The following is a 23529-nucleotide window of genomic DNA, read 5'->3' as shown; positions in this document are numbered from 1 at the left end:
CATATTGGTAAGTTGAAATTTATTTGGGACACTGTAAGATTCTCTTTAATTTATTTTGTATTTCTTTGAAAATATTTTTACTTAATAGGTGACTTGATTTTGAGATTGTTATTAGTGAATTAATTTTGTATTTTTATTTTTGACGTAGAAACAAAATAGAAATATTGCAATAAGAAAATAAAACAAATAAATTCGTAAATTTGTTTTTAGTTCTCCTTTTATTTTTCACGAGTTCTTTTGTTGAAGGTGTAATATAGTGAATTCTAAGTACGGTTTGGGACAGTTACCCCCAAGCGGTCAACCTTTCTATTTTCGGTAAAATCTTTTCCACCTTACATTCTGAGCGTATTGGCTCTTTTCTTCTAGTTATACAACACCAATCAAATCACCAACTCTTCATTCCACGAGGACGCAAACAATGAATGTTGAAACCCTAAATTGTAAATCTCACATTCCGATAAAAACTCCTAAATTCAATGTTAACTACTCTTCAACCCGCCTCCGAATTTTTCGGGTTACATCGTTGACCCGAATCTGCAATCTCCGCAAGGGGATAATCACTGCTTGCGTAAATCCTAGCCATGAAATTCCAGTGGAACTAGAAAGCTTGAATTTGAATTCAAGTATCAGTGAAGAAGCAGATGAAGAACAAGTAGAAGCGGAAACAATTCGAGAAGAAATTTCGGTGGTGGATTCCAATGGTAAAGGGGAATTTTCTGGGAATGAAAGCATTTGGGCTCAAGTGGTGGAGATTGTGAAGTTTTCAGGGCCCGCAGTTGGGTTGTGGTTATGTGGGCCCTTAATGAGTCTCATTGATACCGCAGTTATCGGTCAAGGAAGTTCCATTGAACTCGCCGCTCTAGGTAGACAACTCAAAAGCTCTCTATCATATAGTATATAATCTCAATTGAGTTTAACTTAGACACACTAACAATGTAGAATCTTTACACTATAGGTAACGGAATTTGTACATGCTACAACAGTTAAAAGTGACATGATAGTGCCAAATTTCTTTATACTGTATAAGTTAAACTCATATCAATTTTATTCTATACTTTTCTGTTTTGGACGTCCAAAATATTTGACAAAATTCTACTTTTGTACAATTTTTGTATAAAATAGGAAGGAGGGAGTATAATGTTGTTTCTGTTAAGTGATTTAGCTCAAATTTTTGTAATTGGCAGGTCCCGGAACTGTGTTTTGTGATAACACAAGCTATGTTTTTATGTTCCTTTCAATAGCCACTTCAAATCTAGTTGCTACTGCACTGGCCGGGCAGGTATTTTAGTTGAAAATTCTTGTTATCTTCTCAATGTAAATGCTTTTCCCAAAAATTAGGAGCTTGGTAATTGTCATAGTCACGGCGAACCCGTATATCAATATATAGTCGTTTCGTTATTTTGCTATTTACTCTTACATTCTGAGCGTCTTGGATTATGTTCCAGGATAAAAATGAAGTTCAACATCAGATATCTATCTTGCTTTTCATTGGGTTGGCCTGTGGTATTGTGATGTTTGTCTTTACAAGATTGTTTGGTACTTGGGGACTGACTGGTAAGCACCTCATTCTCTTTTTTTGGTGGTGGATTCATCAGTCATTTGAATATGTCTACTATTCATCGTGTCCTCTTCTTCCTTCAGTAGTGGCGTATATTTTTTAATGAGCAACTGACAGGTAAACTTGTCTCACTTTCAGCTTTCACAGGGGCAAAGAACACAGAAATAATAAATGCAGCGAATACTTATGTCCAGGTTATTGTTCTTTTTTTTTATTTGTGCATGTTCTTAAGCTTGTTGAGTTGTTCTTCTCCTTTTTAGCATCGTTGAGTCAATTGAAGAGCCAAAACTGCCAATGCTTTTCTTGTGCTGGATGGTAGGAAATCAAATAAAAATTGGATATATATATATATATATATATATATATATATATATATATATATATATATATATATATATATATATATATATATATATCATGGATCCACCTGTTCCTAGCCGGGCCTAAATGGATGAATGAAGAAGGGCACCCGGGTAGACTTCAAGAGCATTTGCTCTGCCTATCTTTTCAAAACATGTCTTTTACGGGTAGGTCGAAACTCCATCCTTTTCGTTCGGTGTCATATCCTACGAATATGCGCCGAAGAACCTTCGTCCTCTTTGTTCCTTCGACATCTTCTACCCCGAAGCCAATGAGGTCCTATCGATTAGTATTACACAGAAGATATCAATTATAGACACTAATACAATTAGATCCGCTCTTCATAGACAAACTTTATATATATATATATATATATATATATATATATTGTTCCACAGTGTAATTATATAGAATTCCTGTCTTGTTTTCCACATGGTTATTTCCTCCATTGATGTATACAAATTTTCTGCTCATTTCGTCTTTTTGGTCTCTTTTAACATATACTAGTAAATAAAAGGAAAAGACTTCTCTTATAGATTATTGGTCTTTTAAAAGGCATCTTATCAAGAGTCCATAGAGTCTATAGCAAATGTAAGATTTGAAAAGTGTACAATTTCATTTAGCTGTTATATGACTTAGGTTTGAAGGTCCAGCCAACTAAAACGACTAAATTACCTCTGAAAAGGAGAAAGGGAAAAGTTACAGGAGCTGGGTAGTTGTGAGCAAATTGAATGATTGATTACAATTAATTATCTAGACCTTCTTGTAGCTAAGCTTCAATTAGGAGTCTCTTCCATCCTAGAACAAACTTGCAGATAAAGACATTCAGTCATTTGCTATATTTTCTGAATTCATATGCTATAGCAGGGATAACAGCTTTTGGCTGAAAGTTTCATCCGTTCTGAGATGATCAAGTAAAATCCACTTATGCTTGGTTATCTGAGCATCTTCATCTGAACAGAATATCTTTTGATGATAGATTCGAGGCTTTGCATGGCCAGCCATGCTGGTTGGTTGGGTTGCCCAAAGTGCAAGGTACCATCTATCTATACTTTAATTTTTATCGGTGTGCTTTTAGATATTTTGTACTTGAAGGAGTTGGCTGAGTGATCTATAGGGTTATGTAGCATTCTATTCCGTTTCTTCTTCATATTGGCTGCTATGCTTTGACAAGCTCCGCTAACACATATTTATTGTTTGATATCATGTTTCATGTTGTTCTTGTAACATGGGAAATCAATTGTGGGGCAATGTCTAGCACCTATTTTCACCATATTTAGTCTTCCTCTTCCTGTTTGTCTTTCATCATGGATTCAAGTCCTCTCCCTCAAGAAGCAACTCGTTTTTTTTCTGTGTTTACATGATTATTTATTTCTGATTAGACTTAACTAAACATTCGTTATTTTCTTCTTTATATGAGAAAAACAGACTTTTGTTGATTATTAAAAGACATAACTAACTCTTACTAGGTAGTCAAATGAGCAGAATTTATTTAAATAATGAAATGAACACAACTTTTGTTAGCAGTTAGCTTATAAGTATGGCCCTATTAAAGATGGATAATGGACTTGAGCTTTGGTTGAAAGGCATTTGAGCATGCCTACCAGCTGGAGAAAACAGAGAGGGAGGGAGGGAGTCTATATCAAGCATGCGCAGCTAATGCGCCAGCTGAGCTTTTACTGAACACTGTAATTTGCTCATGAATCAGATTAGTAAGGATGAGATGGCAGAGGTAAGGAACTTGTCATTTACAAGGCTAAATATAAAATTCTGCTTTTGATATCCAAAGCAGAATTTAGATCATTTATGGAGCTGAAGGTGTCCAATTTATATCATATTACTGGTACTCTATTCCCATTTACTAAGAGAGATCTTTCTTCTCCTATTAAATATGATGTAACAGGCACTATAACTCCTTCTGGGATAACTGATGGTTATTTTAGCTTTTGCTTTTTCTTTGAATTGTATAAATTTGTTCACTCCCAGTCTGCAAATACTCTGCGTGATTTCCAAGAAGTGACTCAAAAACAATCTGAAAGCTGTTTATGATTTTATTCTAGTTTTGTTGTGTTAGCATAAGTACATTGGTCAGTCTGTTTCAACGTGTAATATATTTTCTTGTTCTTGAATATACAGTCTAGGCATGAAAGATTCATGGGGACCTTTAAAGGCTTTGGCAGTTGCCACTGTTATTAATGGCATTGGCGACATAGTCTTATGCAGATTCTTTGGATATGGTATTGCTGGAGCAGCATGGGCAACAATGGTCTCCCAAGTATGCCAAATATACCTTACCAAAAGCCTTTTCTTCCTCTAAATGAATTTAATCTGCTCTGTAACTCTCTGTCTCCCTCCCTCTCTCTACCCACCGCCCCTTCCTCCATTTTCATACTCATGGTAATTCCTACCTTACTAGCTATATTTTAGGTTGTTGCAGCTTATATGATGATTGAAGCCCTGAACAATAAAGGGTATAATGGTTTTGCCATATCTGTCCCATCATTGAATGAAGTTCTACAGATTTTCATACTTGCAGCGCCTGTGTTCCTAACAATGATGTCAAAGGTTTGTTTGACTCTGCTGCATTTTCATTTTGCATGAAAGTAGTGACTTTGTTATGTATCTGACAAATCTTGAACTTCAGGTGGCATTCTACTCTCTGCTTGTCTACTATGCTACATCAATGGGCACAAACACTGCTGCTGCACATCAGGTTAGTTTATGTGAAAACTAATATTTTTGATGTATTTTCTTTTTGCATCTTTCTAACGACAAGGCCGGATGGATATTAATATTGACGTATTGATTTTTCTTATTAGGTCATGCTACAACTATTCTGCATATGTGCAGTATGGGGTGAGCCTCTCTCTCAAACAGCGCAGTCATTTATGCCTGAATTGTTATATGGAGTGAATCGGAACTTGTCAAAGGTTATAAGTTAATTCATGTAAAATTTACAGTATCCTGCATCTATTTCCTTTATAATACCACATCCAAGCTTGAAAAGCTATCATACTGTATAAACCTCTTCTTTGAAGAAAGCTTTGCCATCCATGAAATTTTGACCGTGATGTCCATGTGCACTGTTGTTTTTATTCTATATTGAAGTTCTTGATCCATTCCCAAGTATGCAAATAGAGCTATGTTCCATGCATTTTTCTTTAATTGGATATTCTAAAAGATGAACACTGTGAATCAGGCTCGGATGCTGCTGAAGTCCCTTTTAATCATTGGAGCATCAAATGGATTATTACTGGGATCTGTCGGAGTATCAGTTACATGGTTTTTCCCCAAAATATTTTCACCTGATCCTCTGGTCATACAAGAGGTTAGTTGTGTACTACATTTTATGACATTTCTTATCCCTTAAGACACTGATGAAGTGCAAGATGACACATCTTTTGGTCCTGAGGATTTTAATCCTTTCCACGTTCTGTTTGATAAATAACTTTGCTACTAGGAGCAAAGAGAAATGATAAAGAAAGAAATACTGCATAAAATGAAAATAACGCAAACAAAGCAGCGTGTTAACGAGGTCCATATTATACTGGATTAAGATCATGTAAGCATCATCATCATCACTGGGATCAGTTATTTCTATGGTGTTTGTTCGTCCTGTTAGCCAAACTCAGAAGCTTCAATCATAGATTTTGCAGTTTAGGTTGGGTATTTGCTATACTCTGTGCACTGCTAGTTGGAACATAAGAACCAAATAAAAATTTTATGTCACTGAAAATAGTTTTATCATGATCGACTGATTGTTCTCACCTTCTGTTGGTGCAGATGCACAAAGTATTGCTGCCATTATTTCTAACTCTCTGGGTCTCGCCGTGTGTTCATAGTCTTGAGGGAACCTTGTTGGTATGTTTTCATACTTTCTCCAAAGTATATTTTGATCATTGTAGAAATTTGGGTTGATTATATATAGATGATTTTTATCTGAAAGTCCTTTTTATTTTGTCAACGTCTGCCATAAGTTTAAGCAGTATGTTCTGTTTCTTTGGGAAAAAAAATGTATTTCAAGTTTATGGGGTAAATTTTACTGGGTAGGGGAGAACGAGAGTTGTGTTTAATGCACTAGCAATTAACTTTTTTCTTCGTGAGGGGTTTCATAGTTAACTATTTAAGAGGCTGCAAGGAGTGAAATAGAGAAATGATAGAGAGAAGAGGAAAAAAGAGGAGGGGTGGGAGGTGGGGGGTGGATGAGATTTTATTTGCTGTTTATTGAGCATTTTTGTTTATCCAAAGTACGGATAAAACATAAGGATGACAGCTCCAATTTGGATAGTAACTTTTCACATCTTTTTGTAATCTAGATCAAACAAAGAAAAATTAAAATTCCGGCGCTTAGGATATCCCTGTGAAACTCTTTGCCCAGACTACAGTTATGCATTTATTAAGTGTATTAGTTTCTTGGGAAAACAGCAGCAGCCATCTTCCTTTTCTTTCTTTTTCTTGGAGACGGTTCAGCACCTACTTATCAATTCCCATCTTGTTAATTTGGCGTTGCAATTGTTTAATTTTGTTAATTTATTTTTATTGTTATAGTATGATAGGATATTCTTCATCATTCTAATTAGTTTTGTGATGCCATTTTCTCAACACTATGATTTGGTTACCTCTTAGGCTGGACGGGACTTAAAATTTATTAGCATATCAATGACCACAGTATTTGGTTTGGCCTCTCTTCTCGTCATGGTAAGCCATTCAACTTATTTCGAAAGTGTTTCCTCAATCATCATGATTTAGTTGGCAAATCAAATTCGTTACCCTTGCTCTGCATGCTTTCCTTGAAGTAACTATTTTGATTTCAAGCAGCTCTTGAGCAGTAAAGGATTTGGTTTGCCCGGATGCTGGTTTCCGCTAGTAGCATTTCAATGGGTAAAGATCCATAGACACCCTCACAAGCTTTTTTCTGTTCTTTGTTTGTTAAAAATTGGCTGATGGTTATTTACCTTTTATTTTTTTCCCAGTCACGATTTTTGATTGCTCTACGGAGGCTTACTTTGGCGGATGGCATGCTTTATTCGGAAAACTCAGATCATTACGAGTTACAAAAGGTGAAAGCTGCATAAGTTTGATATGCTTAAGATAAATCTGTACGCAAAAAGCGGAGCAAGTTTTACGTTAAATATTTCCAATTTACAGAACGCTGGCATAGTGAATAATTATCAACAACAAAATTTTATTATTGTTGTTGTTATTTGTCAATATCAAATTAATTGATTCACTATGTATCAAATTTCAAATGAGTTGCAAATTACTATTGACATGTCCAATGCTTGGAGAGCTATGTCAATGTTTGATATTTCCTGAAAACATGATTAGCATTTATTTATACATAAACTCCTGATTTAGCAATCTCGTTTTCAACATCACTGACTCCTAACATGCTGAGCAGTGCAGTTTTCATTTAAAATAGAATTATTTCGATGCGAGTCAAGTTAGACCAAATAAATAATGTTTCCCAATTTCACAAAATAAATGACGAAAAGAGGGACTAAGCATGAAAAGGAGATATTTACCAGCGTAATGACCATAATTAGTCAGAACCATGATACAGAAGGGTAAATTAAGACATCAAGGATCCATTAGTAAAGTGCACTATTCTTCAGATTTCTTCTAGTTAGAATTGACGATTTCTGCAACAAGGAATACAACATTTTCGACGTCAACCTACTATAATATTGGATATGATCAGATTCAAGATCAATCTATACTAAGTGAACGTCTTTGATACTATTTCCCACTCCGCCCAAAAATTGTAAAAACGAAATAGTAGGAGAAAAAGTACAACTGCAAACTTTTCTTGTATAAACTTCTTCAGCTGGGATACTTCATACTCAAATTCTTTGTCCCTTAGATCTTCATCTTCAGACTGAATATACGTGTGCGCCTATCATAAGAAACTTCTGCCAAATTTTAACTGAGCCATGGGAGCATTGTGATGACTCTGGTGGAAACTTAAACCCTGCTACTTCCTCGACGACCACGAGCATATGGTCTTGGTACTTGTCCTTTACTCTGCACATAAGGAGATTCCAAAACGAGTAAGGATTATCATGATTGAAGGAGAGAAGAAAAAGTGGAAAAGTTTATTATAACTAGATAGAATGAAATTAAGACCTCAAATGATTGTTTCGCCGCATATTGTTTTTTTCTCATAAAAGCATTTTGAGCCTGTTTTTTCTTCTCTTCGGCTTTAAGTTTTGTTACGCTTGGACGGTAGAGAATCACAGTCCTACCAATTTGACCAACAACCACTGACCCAGTTGCTTCCTCCAAATGCTTTACGACATCATCCAGTTCTCCTCCTGGACAGGTACCATGTATTTTGAGCTGCATATAACAATGCAGCCATCAAAATCGAATCCCAAGAGCAATGGTTTTATCAGTTATCACATTCACCAACAGTTAAACACATTGCTAAAAAGATAAGCGTGAACTTCCATCAACGGAGCTGATAACATGTGACTATCAGTCCACCTTAGTTTAAATTCTACTGATTTTCCATCGGAAAAGGTCCTTATTCCTCAGCGAATCAAGTTATAATCATTATTTTGGACATTTTTACTTTTACCGGCAAAAGGCACATACTTGATCACAAACATTCACCTTCTTCAGTATAGCCGCTTAACCTTTAACCATATTGATTACTGTTGCTCGTACTGCTAATCTACACACAACAAACCGGCTTCAACTAATTACAAGTTAACAGTGACACACGCACAGCAAAAGAATTTCAAGTCTTTCTAATATGAAACCTCCACTTGCTTAACCAGAATAATCATCTCAGAAACTCAACAACCACTCAAATAAAGCCAAATTCCAGCAGATTTATAACGATTCCATGAACATGTTTGTGCAGATTTTAGTTCGTTCCCTGTTTCATGGTTTTGGTGAAAAAACTAATAAGCAACAGAGGTACCATAACATTGGAATGTCTATAGAAAGATTAATACTCGCTACTCAACCTACATATTTCGTTAGAATGCACATTATCAAGAACTAAAACGGCATGCAAGCACAAACAGTTCCACCAGTTTAACAGCCTGCTTTAACTCAGATTTACAGCAAGATCCGTGACCAATTTTTTACCTAATTACTAACATATCACCTCTACTTGTTGCTTATATCAACAACAACAACTACCCAGTAAAGTCCAACAAAGTGGGGTCTGGGGAAGGTAATGTGTACGCAGACCTTACCCCTACCACGATAGGGCAAATAGGTTGTTTCCGATAGACCCTCGGCAACAGTCACTGTTCTTACTAACTACTAGTCCAGTACACTTCAATCTTTTTATAAATTCCGACCTATGACGAGAGGGAAATTCAGAATTTTAATAACATGGGCTCGACCTTAAAACTTATTGGTAATTTTAAAATTATGGTTCACATATAATATTTGCTGAAAGTTTAGTGGGTTTTCACATATAGAGTATATGTATATCCATGCTTAGAAAATACTGATGAACCGAGGAAATTAAGATAACTCGAAAAGTTTTGAAAGCCAATTAGAAAAAAAGAAAAGAACACTACAGTGAATTTGAAGATAACGTTTCTACCATAATTGATATAAACCCTAAACAGCTGGTCAAAAATTGAGTAAAATCTTCACCAGCACAAAAAAAAAGGGGAAAATGTACCTTGAGAAGCTCATTAGCTTCAAGAGTTTCATCTAACGCAAATATCACAGAATCAGTGACACCAGATTTGCCGACTTGTTGACTCTTCAGCTTCTTCCCTAAACTGTGTGCATACGATGCCAATTCTTTCTTCTCCTTCACTGTCAGGCTCAGCAGTTCTTTCTTCTCCTTCACTCTCAGCCTCGGAGCAGCAGTTACTTCTCCATTTTCTTTTGCAATTTCCTTGTCCTCCACGTCCTCAGTGGATTCCAATAGGGCTTGAGAACTAGAGACAAGTACTGGAAGGTTCGCGAAGGTTCTAGAGCGAAGATAGAAGGACTGAGAATTGTTGGCGGTAATGGGACAAAGCGACGTCGTTTGATGGGGAAGAAGAGAGAGAGACTGCTTAAGGAAGGAGAACGAGAGGATAGGAGCGGGTCGGAGCAGGCGATGAAAAACCATGAGTTGGGATGAGGAAGAGGAAGAGGATAACATTATTGTTCCCATTTGCTTTCAGCTTCAGTTCTTGTTTGCCTCGCCTGCGACATTATTGTGAGTTCTTGTAGATCCAGCAACAAACGACAAATTGAAAAATATGAAATGCCTATTACAACATTGGGTGTTTGGTCTAGTGGTATGATTCTCGCTTCGGGTGCGAGAGGTCCCGAGTTCGATTCCCGGAACACCCCTTTTTTCGTACCTACAATTAATGGTATCTCTATTAACTTTTTTAGTTAAATACAAGGGAAGACAATCTCAGAAACTACATAAAAAATTGAACCTTTTTGCCATGTAATTTACCATGGTTAAATGATTGAAGTCCACATGCAATACACATGTCATATATTTATTTGTTTGGTGTAAACGCCCGGTGAGGGTGCGAGTAAGTTTTTACCTTGATGTTGCTCTAGAAAGTCAATTCCTTTTTCTTTTTCTTATTTGCTTCAGAAAAGTTCAATCCCTTTATCCCTCTTCTATATAATCTATCTTAACTTTCCAATTGTGATCATCTACTCAATAATCATACTTGTCCCATATATTCTATGATCCCGAGACAGTAATAATATAATACTTAATACATAATATATAGAAGTAGTAATTGCTGGCATAATCAAAACCTTTTCTTTAGTTTGTCATTGATTTTTTTGTGCGTTGTCTCGAATTAGTTTTACCTATACAAAATATAAAATTTCTCATTCCGAAACTATCCTTCCCTACCTTAAATTATAACTTCTTTAACATTATTTTCTTTACTTTGGTCTTGTGCAACGCTAGATAAAACGTAAAATGTTTCTATCTTAATGCGATTGACAACGTGGAGCATATTGCTTGCAATTAAACCCTAATTCAAGCAGCAAAAATTGGACCAACACTTTTGTTTCAGAATTCCTCCAGCAAATTACAAAAGGCTAGCCATCCATGGAGATAACACAGTAATTTAACTCACCGAAACAAGACCATAATAATATCTTTCAGTGTATATATATCCTTGATTTGTTATAAAGGAAATAATAGACAAATGAGAATATAAAGGAAATTCTAACAGTACTTTATACGGAAAACCTTTTTTTTTTTAGTGTGCCATAAGAGATGTTCAGTTACAAATCTACAAAGACCCATGGATATTTTAAAACCGATTAAACTGTCCGAATCGTACCGTACCGAACCGATTTTTAGATTTCTTTTAATAAAATTATAGGTTTTTATATAAATCTATAACGGTACCGATAATTATGATAGATTTCTTATTTTATAAAAATAAACCGAAAAAATACCGAATAAATTAGCATGTGAAAAACTATATTTATTTATTAAGTTTACAAATAATAATATATTAAAATTTTTCTTGGGCCTTGTAATTGTGAAAATGGTTGCAAGCCAACAGGTAACTAAACTTAAATTCCTAATTCTCAAACCTATTATGTTGCTCCTATTGAAACTAAATTGTTTCCGACATATTCACTAGCAAGACACAAGGTATTCTAGCGACTATAAATAGCAAACTACAATTTACTGAATATATTTCCTTTTGCATGATTAATCTTCTATGATTATCTTTTTGAATATCTAATCTTCTATAGACTTTATTAGAGTCCAACCTTGGTTAATATCTTTCCATTCGTGTGATTTATATATTTTTTGTCTTTGTATAATTTTTTACACTGCTGTAGAATAATTGATGGATCTATACTCTTGCCATCTTTCATGTTTTCTTAATTCATCACCTTTTAAATAGTAAAAATATTTGGAGAGTTTTGCAAAATCCTATAAAAGTATGTATGTTATTGCATTCTACTTCTACTAGTGACTTTTATATGATATTTTTTTTAAATATCAAAAACAAATCAAACTGTACCAATACCGAAGAGAAACTGACATGATTGAGACGGTTTCAGAAAGTCTAATTTGGGCTATACATAATACTGAAATATTGGTATGGTACATGGTGTAAGTGGATATCTAAAAATCGATTGAACAGTGTCGAACCGATTTTTAGGTTTCTTTTAATAAAACTGTAGGTTTTTATATAAATCTATAACCGTATCGATAATTAGGATAGGTTTTTTATTTTATAAAAATAAACTGAAAAAAAACATATCATACTGAATAAATTTACATGTGAGAAATATATTTATTTAATATGTTTAAAAATAATACTAATATATTAAAATTTCCGTTGGGCCTTGGAACTGTGAAAACGGTTACAAGCCAACAAGTATTTAAAACTCAAAATCCTAATTCCCAAACTTATAATGCTACTCCTATTAAAAACGAATTATTTCCAGCGTATTCATTAGCAAAACACAAGGTATTCTAGCAACTAGTAGCAAACTACAATGTATTGGATATGTTTCTTTCGTATGAGTTAGATTTATCTTTTTGAATATTTTATCTTCTATATATAAACTTTATTCTTGAGTTCCAGGTTGGTTAATATCTTTTCACTCGGTTAATATCTTTATTTTTTTTTACGATGTTGTAGAATAGTTGATGGATGGATCTATACTCTGGCTATCTTACATATTTTCTTAATTCATTCCTCAGTAAAAATATCTAGAGAGTTTGCTAAGCGTCCTATAAAAGCACGTATGTTATTGCATTATACTTTTATTAGTTACTTTTAAATGAAATTTAAAGAAAAATACCAAAAATTAATAGAACTGTACTGATACCGAAAAGAAACCGACAAGATTGGAACAATTTCGAAAAGTTTAATTTTAATTACATACAATAGAATAACCGAAAAGTTGGTATGGTACAAACTTTAAAGAATAACCGTCCGAACCGAACCAAATTGGCACTCTTGAACTCATAAGGGTTTTAAAGACTCTTTTTGGGTTTTCCCTTACAAATTGGCACTCTTTAAACGCACACAAATAGAGGGTGTCAGAGTAGAAATTAGACATGAACACACTTGGTGAGAACTACATGTAAAGACCTCATAGTTGAAACTTAGTAATCACCATATCAAAAATGCATTGGCTATTCACCAGACTTTCATCTTTGATTTGGCAAAAAAATTCAACCACAGGTGTGGAAGAAGTTGTTCGCATGCAGATGAAGTGTAAGACAATTACCACAAATTTTCCGAGAAATCGAAAGTTGCTAAGTGTAACACATTGATGCATCACTTTAACAGCTTGTTTGAATGGATGTTGCGACAATTTTGTATGGTCACGACATTATTTAATTTTTTCCTTTCATCTCGCCCTTCATTATTAATAAATAATCTTATTTTATTATTTTTCTTATCTTTTTATATATAATTTTACCTCAAGATCATAATTTTTTTAATAATATTGCAAGTTTATTCTTCATATTATTGGTGCGTAATATTATGACGGGAACAAATGATGCATACAATCTATTCAAACATTATATTCATCAAATGATGATATAGTACAATATAATACAATACGATGCGTTACGAAACGATATGTACCAACCATCCAAACAACCTCTAAATGAATACTTGTTGGAAGTAAGAGATGAATACTTGTTTGGATGAAGTAAAAAAATATTTTTAAGCACTTATTTTTAAGCTAAAATGACAAAAACAAACCAAAAGCCAACCGGATCCAAATCAAAACTTTAGGGGAGCAGCAAATGATCCTCAACGGGCAAGAAAAAGAAATATATAATTGCTAAACTCATATTCTTTATTTTTCATTTACAAACATACTACGTCATACAACAATAAAGGGTGGACCCCATCACCTGCTACTCAAATCGTATTATCAGGGAGATTTTTCAGGTGCCAGTATCCACCCTCAATTTTTTTCTGTTTACACAAGCTAAACCCTAGCTCCCTACAGAAACAGTATTCGCATACCTAATCGCTAGGGTTTATTTGTCCTTGCTAGAAAATTGGGCACTATATCAAAGAAACAAACTGAAAATACTGAAGAGAAACTACACTGAACTAAACTAATAGCCATTATGAACTAAAACTGCATGCTATAAAATTTGATGATGATGATTTTTCATTTATCGAGAACGTGAGTTGGAGGGAGAAGTGACTCTACATTTTCCCACAGTGATCATATTCACCAACTCCCCAGAACCATCTCTTGGAGGACTGAAAATTACAGGCAGAAACCCTTCTGATTCACAATCAAACATCGTATCTTTGAACCGGTTCACTAACGCCTCCTTTCCCTGTTAGCCATTTCACATCAAAAATCACATAAACTAATTAGTAATACATCAACTGATCGATAAAAAAAATCTTGAATCGACAACAACGACCGTCTAAAATCTCACTCGTAGGATTTGGAAAGGGTAGTGTATACATAGGAAAGGGTAGTGTATACATAGACTTTATACCCACATCGAGGGAGTAGGGGGAGAGGCTCAAATTCTTGAACCGGGTGACTGGCAAATTAAAAGGGGTATTAGCAAATGCACCTGGATTTTTGCAGCGACTAATTTAACACTCCTGGGAAATCCCGGAAACACGTTTAGTTTGTTAGCAAATGCATCAAATAAATTCAACACAGCTCCGTGATCTGTGAAATTAACAAAAGCGAATCCTCTGCTCCTCTTATTTCTGCACAAATAAGACCCATCTTTTACGCTAGCCCTAAACATAGAACAATTAAACCAGACACTACGAGATAATATAGATTTAAATTGCGTACTTGAAATCCATGGGCAAATACAAGAAGTCATAAGCAGAGATAATATTTGGTCCATTAGAATCATTGGCCTTTACATTTTCCACTGAGCAATGTTGGTCTAGAAATTGCATCAACATGTCACGGCTGTAAAGGAATAAAATGAAACAATTAAATTTCTAACAAATTCCAAGGAGCACAATAAAGAAGTAATTAATAGAGAGTAAACTGATAGTGATCATGATATGCAACTAGAGAGTCGGACTATTAATTTACACTTAATAAACTTCCAAAAACGGAAATAAGTAAATGAATAACAAACGAAACAAAAAAGGGCAAACAAAATCACATACCTGTAAGAGTATGGAATATTCTTGATCATGACAGTAGTAGTATTGTTTTGGGACCAAGTGAGAGGTATCACATCGTGTTTCTGCAGCTTATTGTTCTGTGGCCACTTTCCATTACAAACACCTTGAGACCTTTCATTTTCCATTTTCCTTTGCATAAAACCGTCATTAGAACAACTTCCTCTGGAAAAACCTCGGCCTCTTTGTCTCGGGACATAACCACTCCTCATCCTAGGAAGCCGAGGTCGAGAATTTTCACGAGCCATCAACCTAGGAGGAATGTTCCGAGGCGCGTGTCTTACCGATGGTCGCGATATCTCCAGCAGTGGTGGATCGACGGCAGGAGATGGAGGCGGTGAAGTATAGAGCGAGTTTGGAAGATAATGAGTCGGAGAATCACTTGTAAATGATATTGGTACAACCTCCTGCGGTGGTGCATCGACTGTAGGAAAGGAAGGCGGATGTGTATAGAGCGAGTTTGAAACCACCTGCGGTGGTGGATCGACAGCAGGAAATGAAGGCGGTGGAGGCGGAAGCGGAGGCGGAGGCGGTGGTGTATAAAGTGAGGTTGCCGGATAATGAGCGGGAGGAACAGAAAACGGTGATTGTGATAGTTGATTAATGGGTGTAAAAGGAGAAGGCATGTAGCCGGTGGGAAAATGGTAAGAATTGAGGGGAAGAGAAGGTGTTGGAATATTGACAGTGTTTGTGTAGAAAACAGGCGTATACTCAGGTGCTTGAGGGTTCAATAAACTCCTTCGACCAGCCATTACTGAACTGTACTAAAAAGTTGAAACTAGGTTTTTGATAAAAATGGTGTTCTTAACTCTGACTGTTTTACGAGTAAAGAAGAGAGAGAACTTTGTTCGAGGGGAAGGCGGAAGAATGAAAGAGACAGAGAAAGAACGGTGACAGAGATATATAGAGAGAGACACAGACGAGTGTGGCAAGAAAGAGTTGGGAACGAACTGTTGATTCACTGCACTGTCCGCTCACTGTTGGCAGCAAAAAGGCCACTTCCTTTTTATAGCCACCCCCAACTAAGGAATTTGTGACTAACCCTTTCGGACGAAAAATTTCATTTTGTGCCTCAAACACTGGATGAGGGTTTTTTTTGTCTCATTTGGTGGATCCAAATATATAAGATATGGGGTCCACAATATGTGAAATAAAAACAAGCTTCACGTCGTTAATGTAAGTTGGGTGAGACACAAAATAATATTATTTTTTTCGAACGGTAGAAAACTAGAGGAAAAACATATATACTAGCATTTATTTGTTATAGCAAGTTATTTAGTATATTTTTTAAGTTGCCGGATTATGCTTATTATAAAGAGTTACTTATTGTCACACCTCCTTTTTGCGCGCCCGGCCCCGAAGGGGTTAAATGCGCGGGGTGGAGTTTTTCCAATTTAAGTGACAATATTCGAAATGGGATTATTTATTTAATTCAGAGTCGCCACTTGGGAAAGGTTTGGTTTTTGGTGTCCCAAGTCACCGGTTTATCTTGAATCCCAAATCGAAGAAATTTTCGACTTTTCCAAATGAAGTCTGCGAACCAGAAATTCTAAGTAAGGAATTCTGTTGACCCGAGGGAAGGTGTTAGGCACCCTCGAATCCCGTGGTTCTAGCACGGTCGCTTAAATTGTTATAATGGCTAAATATCTGATTTAAATACATGTTATGACTTACGTGCTTTTATTAAGTTTAAACCGCTTTTATTATTATCATTTATTTTTATAGAATTGCAACGTCGTGAAAATGCATCTCGAACCACGTCACAATCAATGCACCCGTAGTTGTTAACACATTTCGACTCCGTTGAGATTTGAATTTGGGTCACATAAATGCGCACCCGAATTTAAGAATGTAATTTAATTAAGTCGCGCCTAAAGAGTCTAACGCGTTATTATCTTTAGGGAGGGCAGTGGAATTCACTAAACAGTCCGTCCCAAATTCTAAGTATTTATCATGATCAATTATTGAGGGCCCCGCAATTTGCATTTTTATTTGGCGAGGCTCGTCTCATTATTTTAGAAGGGAACCCTACATTGGCTACATTTCTACTACGTTTATCTTTAAAAAGAAAGATGATACCGAACTTTGCTTGTTTGAACAAATACAGACTGAATCTTTATTATGTTTGCCGAACCTAAATTTGTTTGATTACCTGATTGATTGTTTATGAGGTGAGAGTTACCTCATGCTTTGTCTTCATCGAGTGAATACGCTTATTAATTTGCTAAGTGAGATTGCAAGCAAACTAACAACATATATTGAGTTATGTTTAACGACCTCCAAGTTCTATTTTTAAACTCTAACCTATTTGAAATTGATAAACGAAATCGGTTGTTTATTAGGAAAATTACTACTAATTGAACTCAAAATGACTATTAGTTTCTCTCAACAATCATCACATTATTTCGAAACAAGGAATCTATACCGAAACCCGATATCGAACCTATATTTGGAACAAATAATCTGACAGGAGAGCTGGCATTCATAGCCAGACTCTTAATGTGACTGCATGAGAGTTTGTTTGGGATACATTTATCCCAGACCTAGTACCACAGATTTGTCAATTCAGTGGTCTAGACAAAAATACATACAAGTGCTTGCCATGACTCTATGTCATACAGTCATAACTAAGCCAAACAGAGTGTTATACTGAACTGAATGTATACTAAATCAAACATGCTGTCTATGTCATACTGTCATTACTATTGAACAATGCTATCTAACAGTTCATCTCAAACAGAATGTACGCTAGTTTATACAAAATATTTGCAGTTTGCAGTAAAAATACAAGCCCAACTAACATTCGACCTATTTTTTAACACCAATGTTATAACATAAACAGCTGTTCGTTTCTTTATTTCTGCTTCAACTTCAAACTTTCAACAATACAAGGTTTCAGAGGTTGTGTACCTGGAAATATTTGACAATTGAAGAAAAGGGGAGTCAGCAGAGTACAATGACAACAAAAATGCAGCAACAATCACAACACTATCAGTAGCTGCAGGGCAGAATAGCAGCAGGCAAAGCAATACAGCAAGAACAGGCTCGAGTGCAGAAATGCAACTATGGCCAATAGAAAGCAATAGCCAAATGACAACAACACCCAGTGGAGTAGAATCAGAACTCCAGACAGACCAAACCAGTGGTAAACCAATGAAAACACTCGACTAATAGACACAACTGGAACTTCAAAGAATCAGAATTGATTTGAACAAGTTAAACAACTGAAACCCAAATAATAATAGGAGAAACAATTTCTGATTTGTTGATTGTACACCTTCTATCTCTTAACCTCTCTCTATCTGTGTTTTCCTAAAATCAGTTCTATCTTTTCCCTTCTATCCTCACAGTGTATATCCTCTCCTTAATACCAGGTGGTATCTTTTCTCTTTTGCTCTCTTCTCTGTGTGTGTGTTTTTCTTTTTCAGCTCTCAAGGTCCAGTGTGTATCCTCCTTTCCTTCTGTATGTCTATCTCCTTTTTATATCTCTCAATGTGCCCCCTTTATAAGCCTTCACATTACTCCTTTTAACAGCCTGTTTAGAATATCACAGTACCCCTCCCATGTGCCCTTTTTCCTTTTCAGATTCCAATTAGTTATTTAAGTATTAACCCCCATCAACATTCCCTGGCAGACTTAACTTTTAAAAGGTTTAATACTTTTAAACTAAAGCAAGGTATGGGCAGTAGAATCTATCTGACAGCATATGCTGTCAAATTATTTAAAACTTGACAAAGACCTTTATGCAGGCCACAGGTTGTGCACAAAGCACATGAGGTGCACCAATGCACATGCCCTCCAATTCAGAATTTAAACCAAACATCCCTCTCACATTACTGATCCAATTCGACAGCTATAAGTAAACAAAAACTGGTTCTTAATTGATTCATCAAATGCTTAGCAGAAGTAAGTCGATTTGTTATTGTTCGGATAGCTGAAACTAATTGACGACACATGTCGACTCGACTATATTAGCATTAACATACACAATCGTAGCAAAAAATCAGACATTCAAAAGTATGGGACACATGACTCGACTTATACTGATTAAACAGAATTATACTTCGAGGAATCAGTTAGTCAGTACAAATTTGGAATACAACCAATACACATGCCTTATCAGAATAGGAGGGGTTCAAAACAAACACAGTGGTTCGGGCAAAGTGGACAAACAGAAGTTGGTAAAAATTCAAAGACGCAAATTGAAACAAAACATGGACAGACATTTAATCACTCACATGGACCAAACAGAAATAAGAAAGAAAACAAGACTCACCTCAAATCTCAAAAATCAAAAACCTTGACTCGGACTTGGACAGACTCTTCTTAAGGCTGAACGGACTTTAATCGAAGTGTTTCTCAGATGAGAAACACTTCGATTAAGGTCCCTTAGACCTTAATTTCCTTGGCTCGAACGGGTATGAACCAGTGACGAGGAACCTTGTGGTTTCAAAACTCAGATCTAGGATTCGTGCTTCCCTGGTCATATTCGGACCAAACCAAGTATGGTTTGGTCACGAGGGGGGTCTGGGGAGTGTCTGGTATGAATTTAGGGCCGATCGGTGTAGATTAAGTTCCGACTCGAATCTTCAAATGAAGATTCGAGAAGGTGGGATAGGATTCGAGGTGTGTGGTTGGTAGATTCGGGTTCAGGACGGCATGGGGGTTCTATGGTGTTCAGGTGGAGGTCACCGGCGTTCATGCCGCCGGGTTTCTGGTGAAGGTGTGCAGGGGCGGCTAGGGTTTGAGGGGAAGGGTTCGTGGAGACGAAGGCTGGGGTTCGGATAGGGGGGCAGGGTAAAGGTTCTGGGCTTATATAGTTAGTGGGTGGGTTGATCTCAACCGTTAGATCAATCTAGATCTACGGTTTGGATCTGATGGTCTTAAGTGGAACGGTGCCGTTTTGAGGGTAAAGGGTTTTGGGTTGGTCCGGGTGAAAACGGGTCGGGTTCCTCAGTGGGTTGTGGGGAAGTGATCTTGGCTGTTGATCAATCTGAGATCAACGGCCTAGATCACACTGGACTAAAACGGCGTCGTTTGGACGCCCTGGGTATCAGGTGGTCTGGACCGGGCAGGCCTGGGTTTTGGGCTGTTTGTTTGGGCCAATTTTGTCAAAATTGGCCCAAGTCCGGAAGGGGTCTTTTCTTTTTCTTTTCTTTTTTTATTTATTTATTTATTTAAAAACAAAACTAAGCAAAAAATCAAATTAAAAAAAATTAAATACACACTCAATACAATTATTCACACACACTAAAATATTTCAAAACAGGTAAAATCAAACAAATCAAAATCACGGACGAAGATGCCTATTTATGATTTTCTTTTTTTTAACGACCGGATTACGGTTCGAATTATGCCTGACACACACATTTTGTATTTTAAATAAATAAATAAGAAAAAATAAAAATGGGCAAAAGTCACAAATAAATCAACAAAGTGCCGCACAGAAATCCGAAAATTGTACAGCAGGGCCAATTATTATTTTTTATTTCTTTTGGAGCGATTGTCGTGCGAAACAAAAATCACGTGCTCACACTTATTATCCTAAATAATTTAATTTGATGCTGAATAAAATATTAAAGTGTGTCAGTATAAAGCATTTAATTAATTTTGTTAAACAATCATGAGGTTACAACTTCGATTTCTATATATATATATTGAACTGCCACGGAATATAATGATCATATGAGTGACATTCTTTCATCTTTAATTTAAGGTCTCAAATAGCACTTTCATATAATAAAATATGGATTGAACCAAAAAAGTATATATACATACACTTATGTCTTAAAAATTTTGATTTTGATCTGGATGAGTAACTATACATAATTGATTATTTAATATAGTTAATATTTTATTGTTCAACAACCTTTGCAAGTAAGCATTTAAGAAATTAAAAACGAACTTTGTTGTAATTTGCATTATATATATATATAATAAAGAACTAGAAAAGTATCTTCCAATTAGTAATGACTAGATAAAGTCATAAAACATTTTCATTTAATTGTGCATTACGTTTATACACAGTCAAATACTAATTAAGTGGTTTACGAGCACTACAATATTATTACAAACCATTGAATCTTTCTAATTTTTCTTAAATCTTATTAATATTGTTTCGCATTGATATTTCTAAAATTATATTTTGTAGTTAACATATTTATTAGTAAGAAATTCTCGTAAAATATTGACATACTTTGGTGAATATCATGTGTTAGGAGTAGAGCCGTTAATATAGGCTTGGTACATTGGGTCAACCTAGCGTAAACCGTGATTTAGCAGGATTGAGCTAGAATTTTTGGAGTCCATTTAAAAACGAGTCTTTTAAGCCCGACTCGAGTAAGCCCGTGGCCAGTGAGGCCGATTTTTGATTAAAACCAAAACAAACCAATTTAATCGGTTTTTAAAATTTTAAAACCAAAACCAAACCAAACCAAATTACATACAAACCATCGGTTTGGTTGTTGTTGGTTTGGTTCGATTTTTCGGTTCCTAGTAAGCTAATGATAAGTCGATAATAGTAAAACAACACTAGACAACAATCTGAAAATAATTTGCTAAATTTATGCTTTTTTATATATTTATTTCGGAACTGAAAGTTTATTTACCCGTTTATACGAAAAAAATGAACAAAAAACAAACTAAAAGTTTACTTCTCAAGTTCTAGCTACTATAGTCTCGCAATTTGAGTTTGTTTTCTTTACTCTTGTCGTAGATTGTTTTTTTTCTAACTCTTTTATTAGGAAAAAGTATGTGTGTAGGTTAGAGAATTAGATTCTCTCAAGGAAAAGAAAATTGGTCGATTCCTATTCTTTTGGGCTTAGGCAATCTTTCAAGATATAAGTAGGATAAATCAAAATTCAAAATAATAATTAAAATGCATAAAATATTTAAAATTATTTACGAAATGATATTATATCATATATCAATAATTATTCATATTTTTATATAATTAATCGATTCCCTTCGATTTTTTCGGTTTTTTATAATAGAACCAAAACCAAACCAAATATTATCGGTTTTTAAAATTTAAAATCAAAACCAATCCAAATCAAGAAAAATATCGATTTACATAATCGGTTTGGTTCGGTTTTTGATTTGGATCGATTTTCTATCGAACCGTGAACAGCCCTAATTACTATTATTTTATAGGAGTATTAACTTTATACGAAAGTATTTGATAATAAGCAGAAAATATTGAATAAAAAACATATATAAATCTTAAACAAACTACTACTATATATGAGATAAAATGAGAGGCTGAGGCGGCTGGGTGGAGTGTGGGGTTTGGCTGAGGTGGAAGGGTGGGGTGATTGGGGTTGGAGGTTGGGGTTTATTGGGGGGTGAGGTACAATCAACTTTGAATGCCACGATGGAAAATTGAAAAACACAACCCAAAGCAAAAAACCAAAAAAAAAAAAAAAAAAAAGGGTGAAGTGAAGCGGCGCGTTGAGAAAACGTAGTGGAAGAGCGTGGAAGAGGAAATCGGAAGCTCATAATTAGTTGCATTAAATGCACAGATTCGGAGCCTCGGGGATACACGGTAGCCGTGATGAATGTTCCTCCTCTTGTCTCGTCTATGCCGCTCCCTTCTGCTTTCCTCTTCATTGGATTGGACAAACGATTTAAAGTATTAATTTAATCTGAATAATATTTTGGCAATAATTGCTGGTGAAAACAACTAGGTGCCATATAAATTTAAACCAAAAAATTAGGCCAAATACATATGCAACCTATTCAACTTGAATATTATTTTTCGTTTTGGCATTTTATCTCTATCTTGTTCCATTTTAGCCCTTCAATTTTATTTTATATATTCTATTTTGGCCTCCAGCTCTATTTTATATGTTCTATTTTGGTCCTCCAACTTTATTTCTTATGTTTCACTTTAACACAAAAGCTGAAACCGACACAAAAAAATATAGCGTGTGTGTATACACAAATTTGAGGTGTAATAAATATCCGATTAAATATTGTCACATGAGTTTTTCATCCATGTCAAATGGATCAATACTAAAATACCCAAACCCGACCATATTTTTTTTGGGTTTATTTCATCTAAACGGGCCAGGTATGAAATCGGCAGATGAAAGCTTTGGAACTTTGAGAATGAAGATGAGGTAACAGTGGATGAAAAAATACGATCGGGTTCGGGTATTTTAGTATTGACCCATTTGACATGGATGAAAAAGCTAGGTAAAAATATTTGATTGGATAATTATTACACCTCAGATTTGTATGCACACGCGCTATATTTTTTGCATTGGTTTTAGCTTTTGTATTAAAGTGAAACATAAAAATAGAATTGGAGGGCCAAAATGGAACATATAAAGTAGAGTTGAAGGACCAAAATGGAACAAGGTAGAGATAGAGTGCCAAAATAAAAAATGGTGCCAAGCTGAATGGGTTGTATATGTATTTGGCCAAAAAATTAAAAGCAATACGGTTATTCGACAGTAAGTCGGATCAGAAGCAGTGGCGGAGCCACATTGAACAACA

At 35.4% G+C, this 23529-nt stretch overlaps 3 protein-coding genes and 1 non-coding gene across 4 annotated transcripts; 2 read left to right on the top strand and 2 right to left on the bottom strand.

The window, feature by feature from the left end:
• The first annotated feature begins 342 nt into the window (after positions 1–342).
• On the top strand, positions 343–7201 carry LOC104215242 (protein DETOXIFICATION 46, chloroplastic). The gene is made up of 14 exons (XM_009765000.2): positions 343–863; positions 1185–1279; positions 1446–1554; positions 1697–1752; positions 2898–2953; positions 4055–4193; positions 4346–4483; positions 4563–4631; positions 4738–4848; positions 5118–5246; positions 5702–5779; positions 6545–6616; positions 6737–6799; positions 6892–7201. The coding sequence occupies exons 1-14, from the start codon at positions 419–421 to the stop codon at positions 6991–6993; spliced, it is 1662 nt and encodes a 553-aa protein (XP_009763302.1). The 5' UTR covers positions 343–418; the 3' UTR covers positions 6994–7201.
• A 285-nt stretch (positions 7202–7486) lies between these two features.
• LOC104215241 (uncharacterized) lies at positions 7487–10074 on the bottom strand. The gene is made up of 3 exons (XM_009764999.2): positions 9567–10074; positions 8045–8257; positions 7487–7942 (listed from the first exon to the last, which is right to left on the bottom strand). Exons 1-3 carry the CDS (start codon positions 10050–10052, stop codon positions 7883–7885), a joined length of 759 nt encoding a protein of 252 aa, XP_009763301.1. The 5' UTR covers positions 10053–10074; the 3' UTR covers positions 7487–7882.
• Positions 10075–10162: 88 nt separating this feature from the next.
• Positions 10163–10234, top strand: TRNAP-CGG (transfer RNA proline (anticodon CGG)). Its single transcript has one exon. It is a non-coding gene; the product is annotated as a tRNA-Pro (tRNA).
• A 3799-nt stretch (positions 10235–14033) lies between these two features.
• LOC104215243 (protein MEI2-like 7) lies at positions 14034–15782 on the bottom strand. Its single transcript, XM_009765002.1, has 4 exons — positions 15016–15782; positions 14687–14809; positions 14454–14595; positions 14034–14204 (listed from the first exon to the last, which is right to left on the bottom strand). The coding sequence occupies exons 1-4, from the start codon at positions 15780–15782 to the stop codon at positions 14034–14036; spliced, it is 1203 nt and encodes a 400-aa protein (XP_009763304.1).
• Positions 15783–23529: the final 7747 nt, after the last annotated feature.

Source organism: Nicotiana sylvestris, chromosome 1 (genome assembly GCF_000393655.2).
Source record: "Nicotiana sylvestris chromosome 1, ASM39365v2, whole genome shotgun sequence".
Classification (NCBI taxonomy): Eukaryota; Viridiplantae; Streptophyta; class Magnoliopsida; order Solanales; family Solanaceae; genus Nicotiana; species Nicotiana sylvestris.
The sequence above is the reverse complement of the archived record's forward strand: the minus strand, read 5'-3'. Positions and strand labels throughout refer to the sequence as shown.

Coding starts and splice junctions, on each gene's coding strand:
- LOC104215242 (XM_009765000.2), top strand. CDS start 419: ATGAATGTTGAAACCCTAAATTGTAAATCTCACATTCCGATAAAAACT. Junction 4,484..4,562: donor TCCTAACAATGATGTCAAAG/GTTTGTTTGACT, acceptor CTTGAACTTCAG/GTGGCATTCTACTCTCTGCT. Junction 4,632..4,737: donor ACACTGCTGCTGCACATCAG/GTTAGTTTATGT, acceptor TTTTCTTATTAG/GTCATGCTACAACTATTCTG.
- LOC104215243 (XM_009765002.1), bottom strand. CDS start 15,782: ATGGCTGGTCGAAGGAGTTTATTGAACCCTCAAGCACCTGAGTATACG. Junction 14,596..14,686: donor TATTTGCCCATGGATTTCAA/GTACGCAATTTA, acceptor TTATTTGTGCAG/AAATAAGAGGAGCAGAGGAT. Junction 14,205..14,453: donor TAGTCGCTGCAAAAATCCAG/GTGCATTTGCTA, acceptor AATGGCTAACAG/GGAAAGGAGGCGTTAGTGAA.
- LOC104215241 (XM_009764999.2), bottom strand. CDS start 10,052: ATGGGAACAATAATGTTATCCTCTTCCTCTTCCTCATCCCAACTCATG. Junction 8,258..9,566: donor AAGCTAATGAGCTTCTCAAG/GTACATTTTCCC, acceptor TGTTATATGCAG/CTCAAAATACATGGTACCTG. Junction 7,943..8,044: donor CGGCGAAACAATCATTTGAG/GTCTTAATTTCA, acceptor CCTTATGTGCAG/AGTAAAGGACAAGTACCAAG.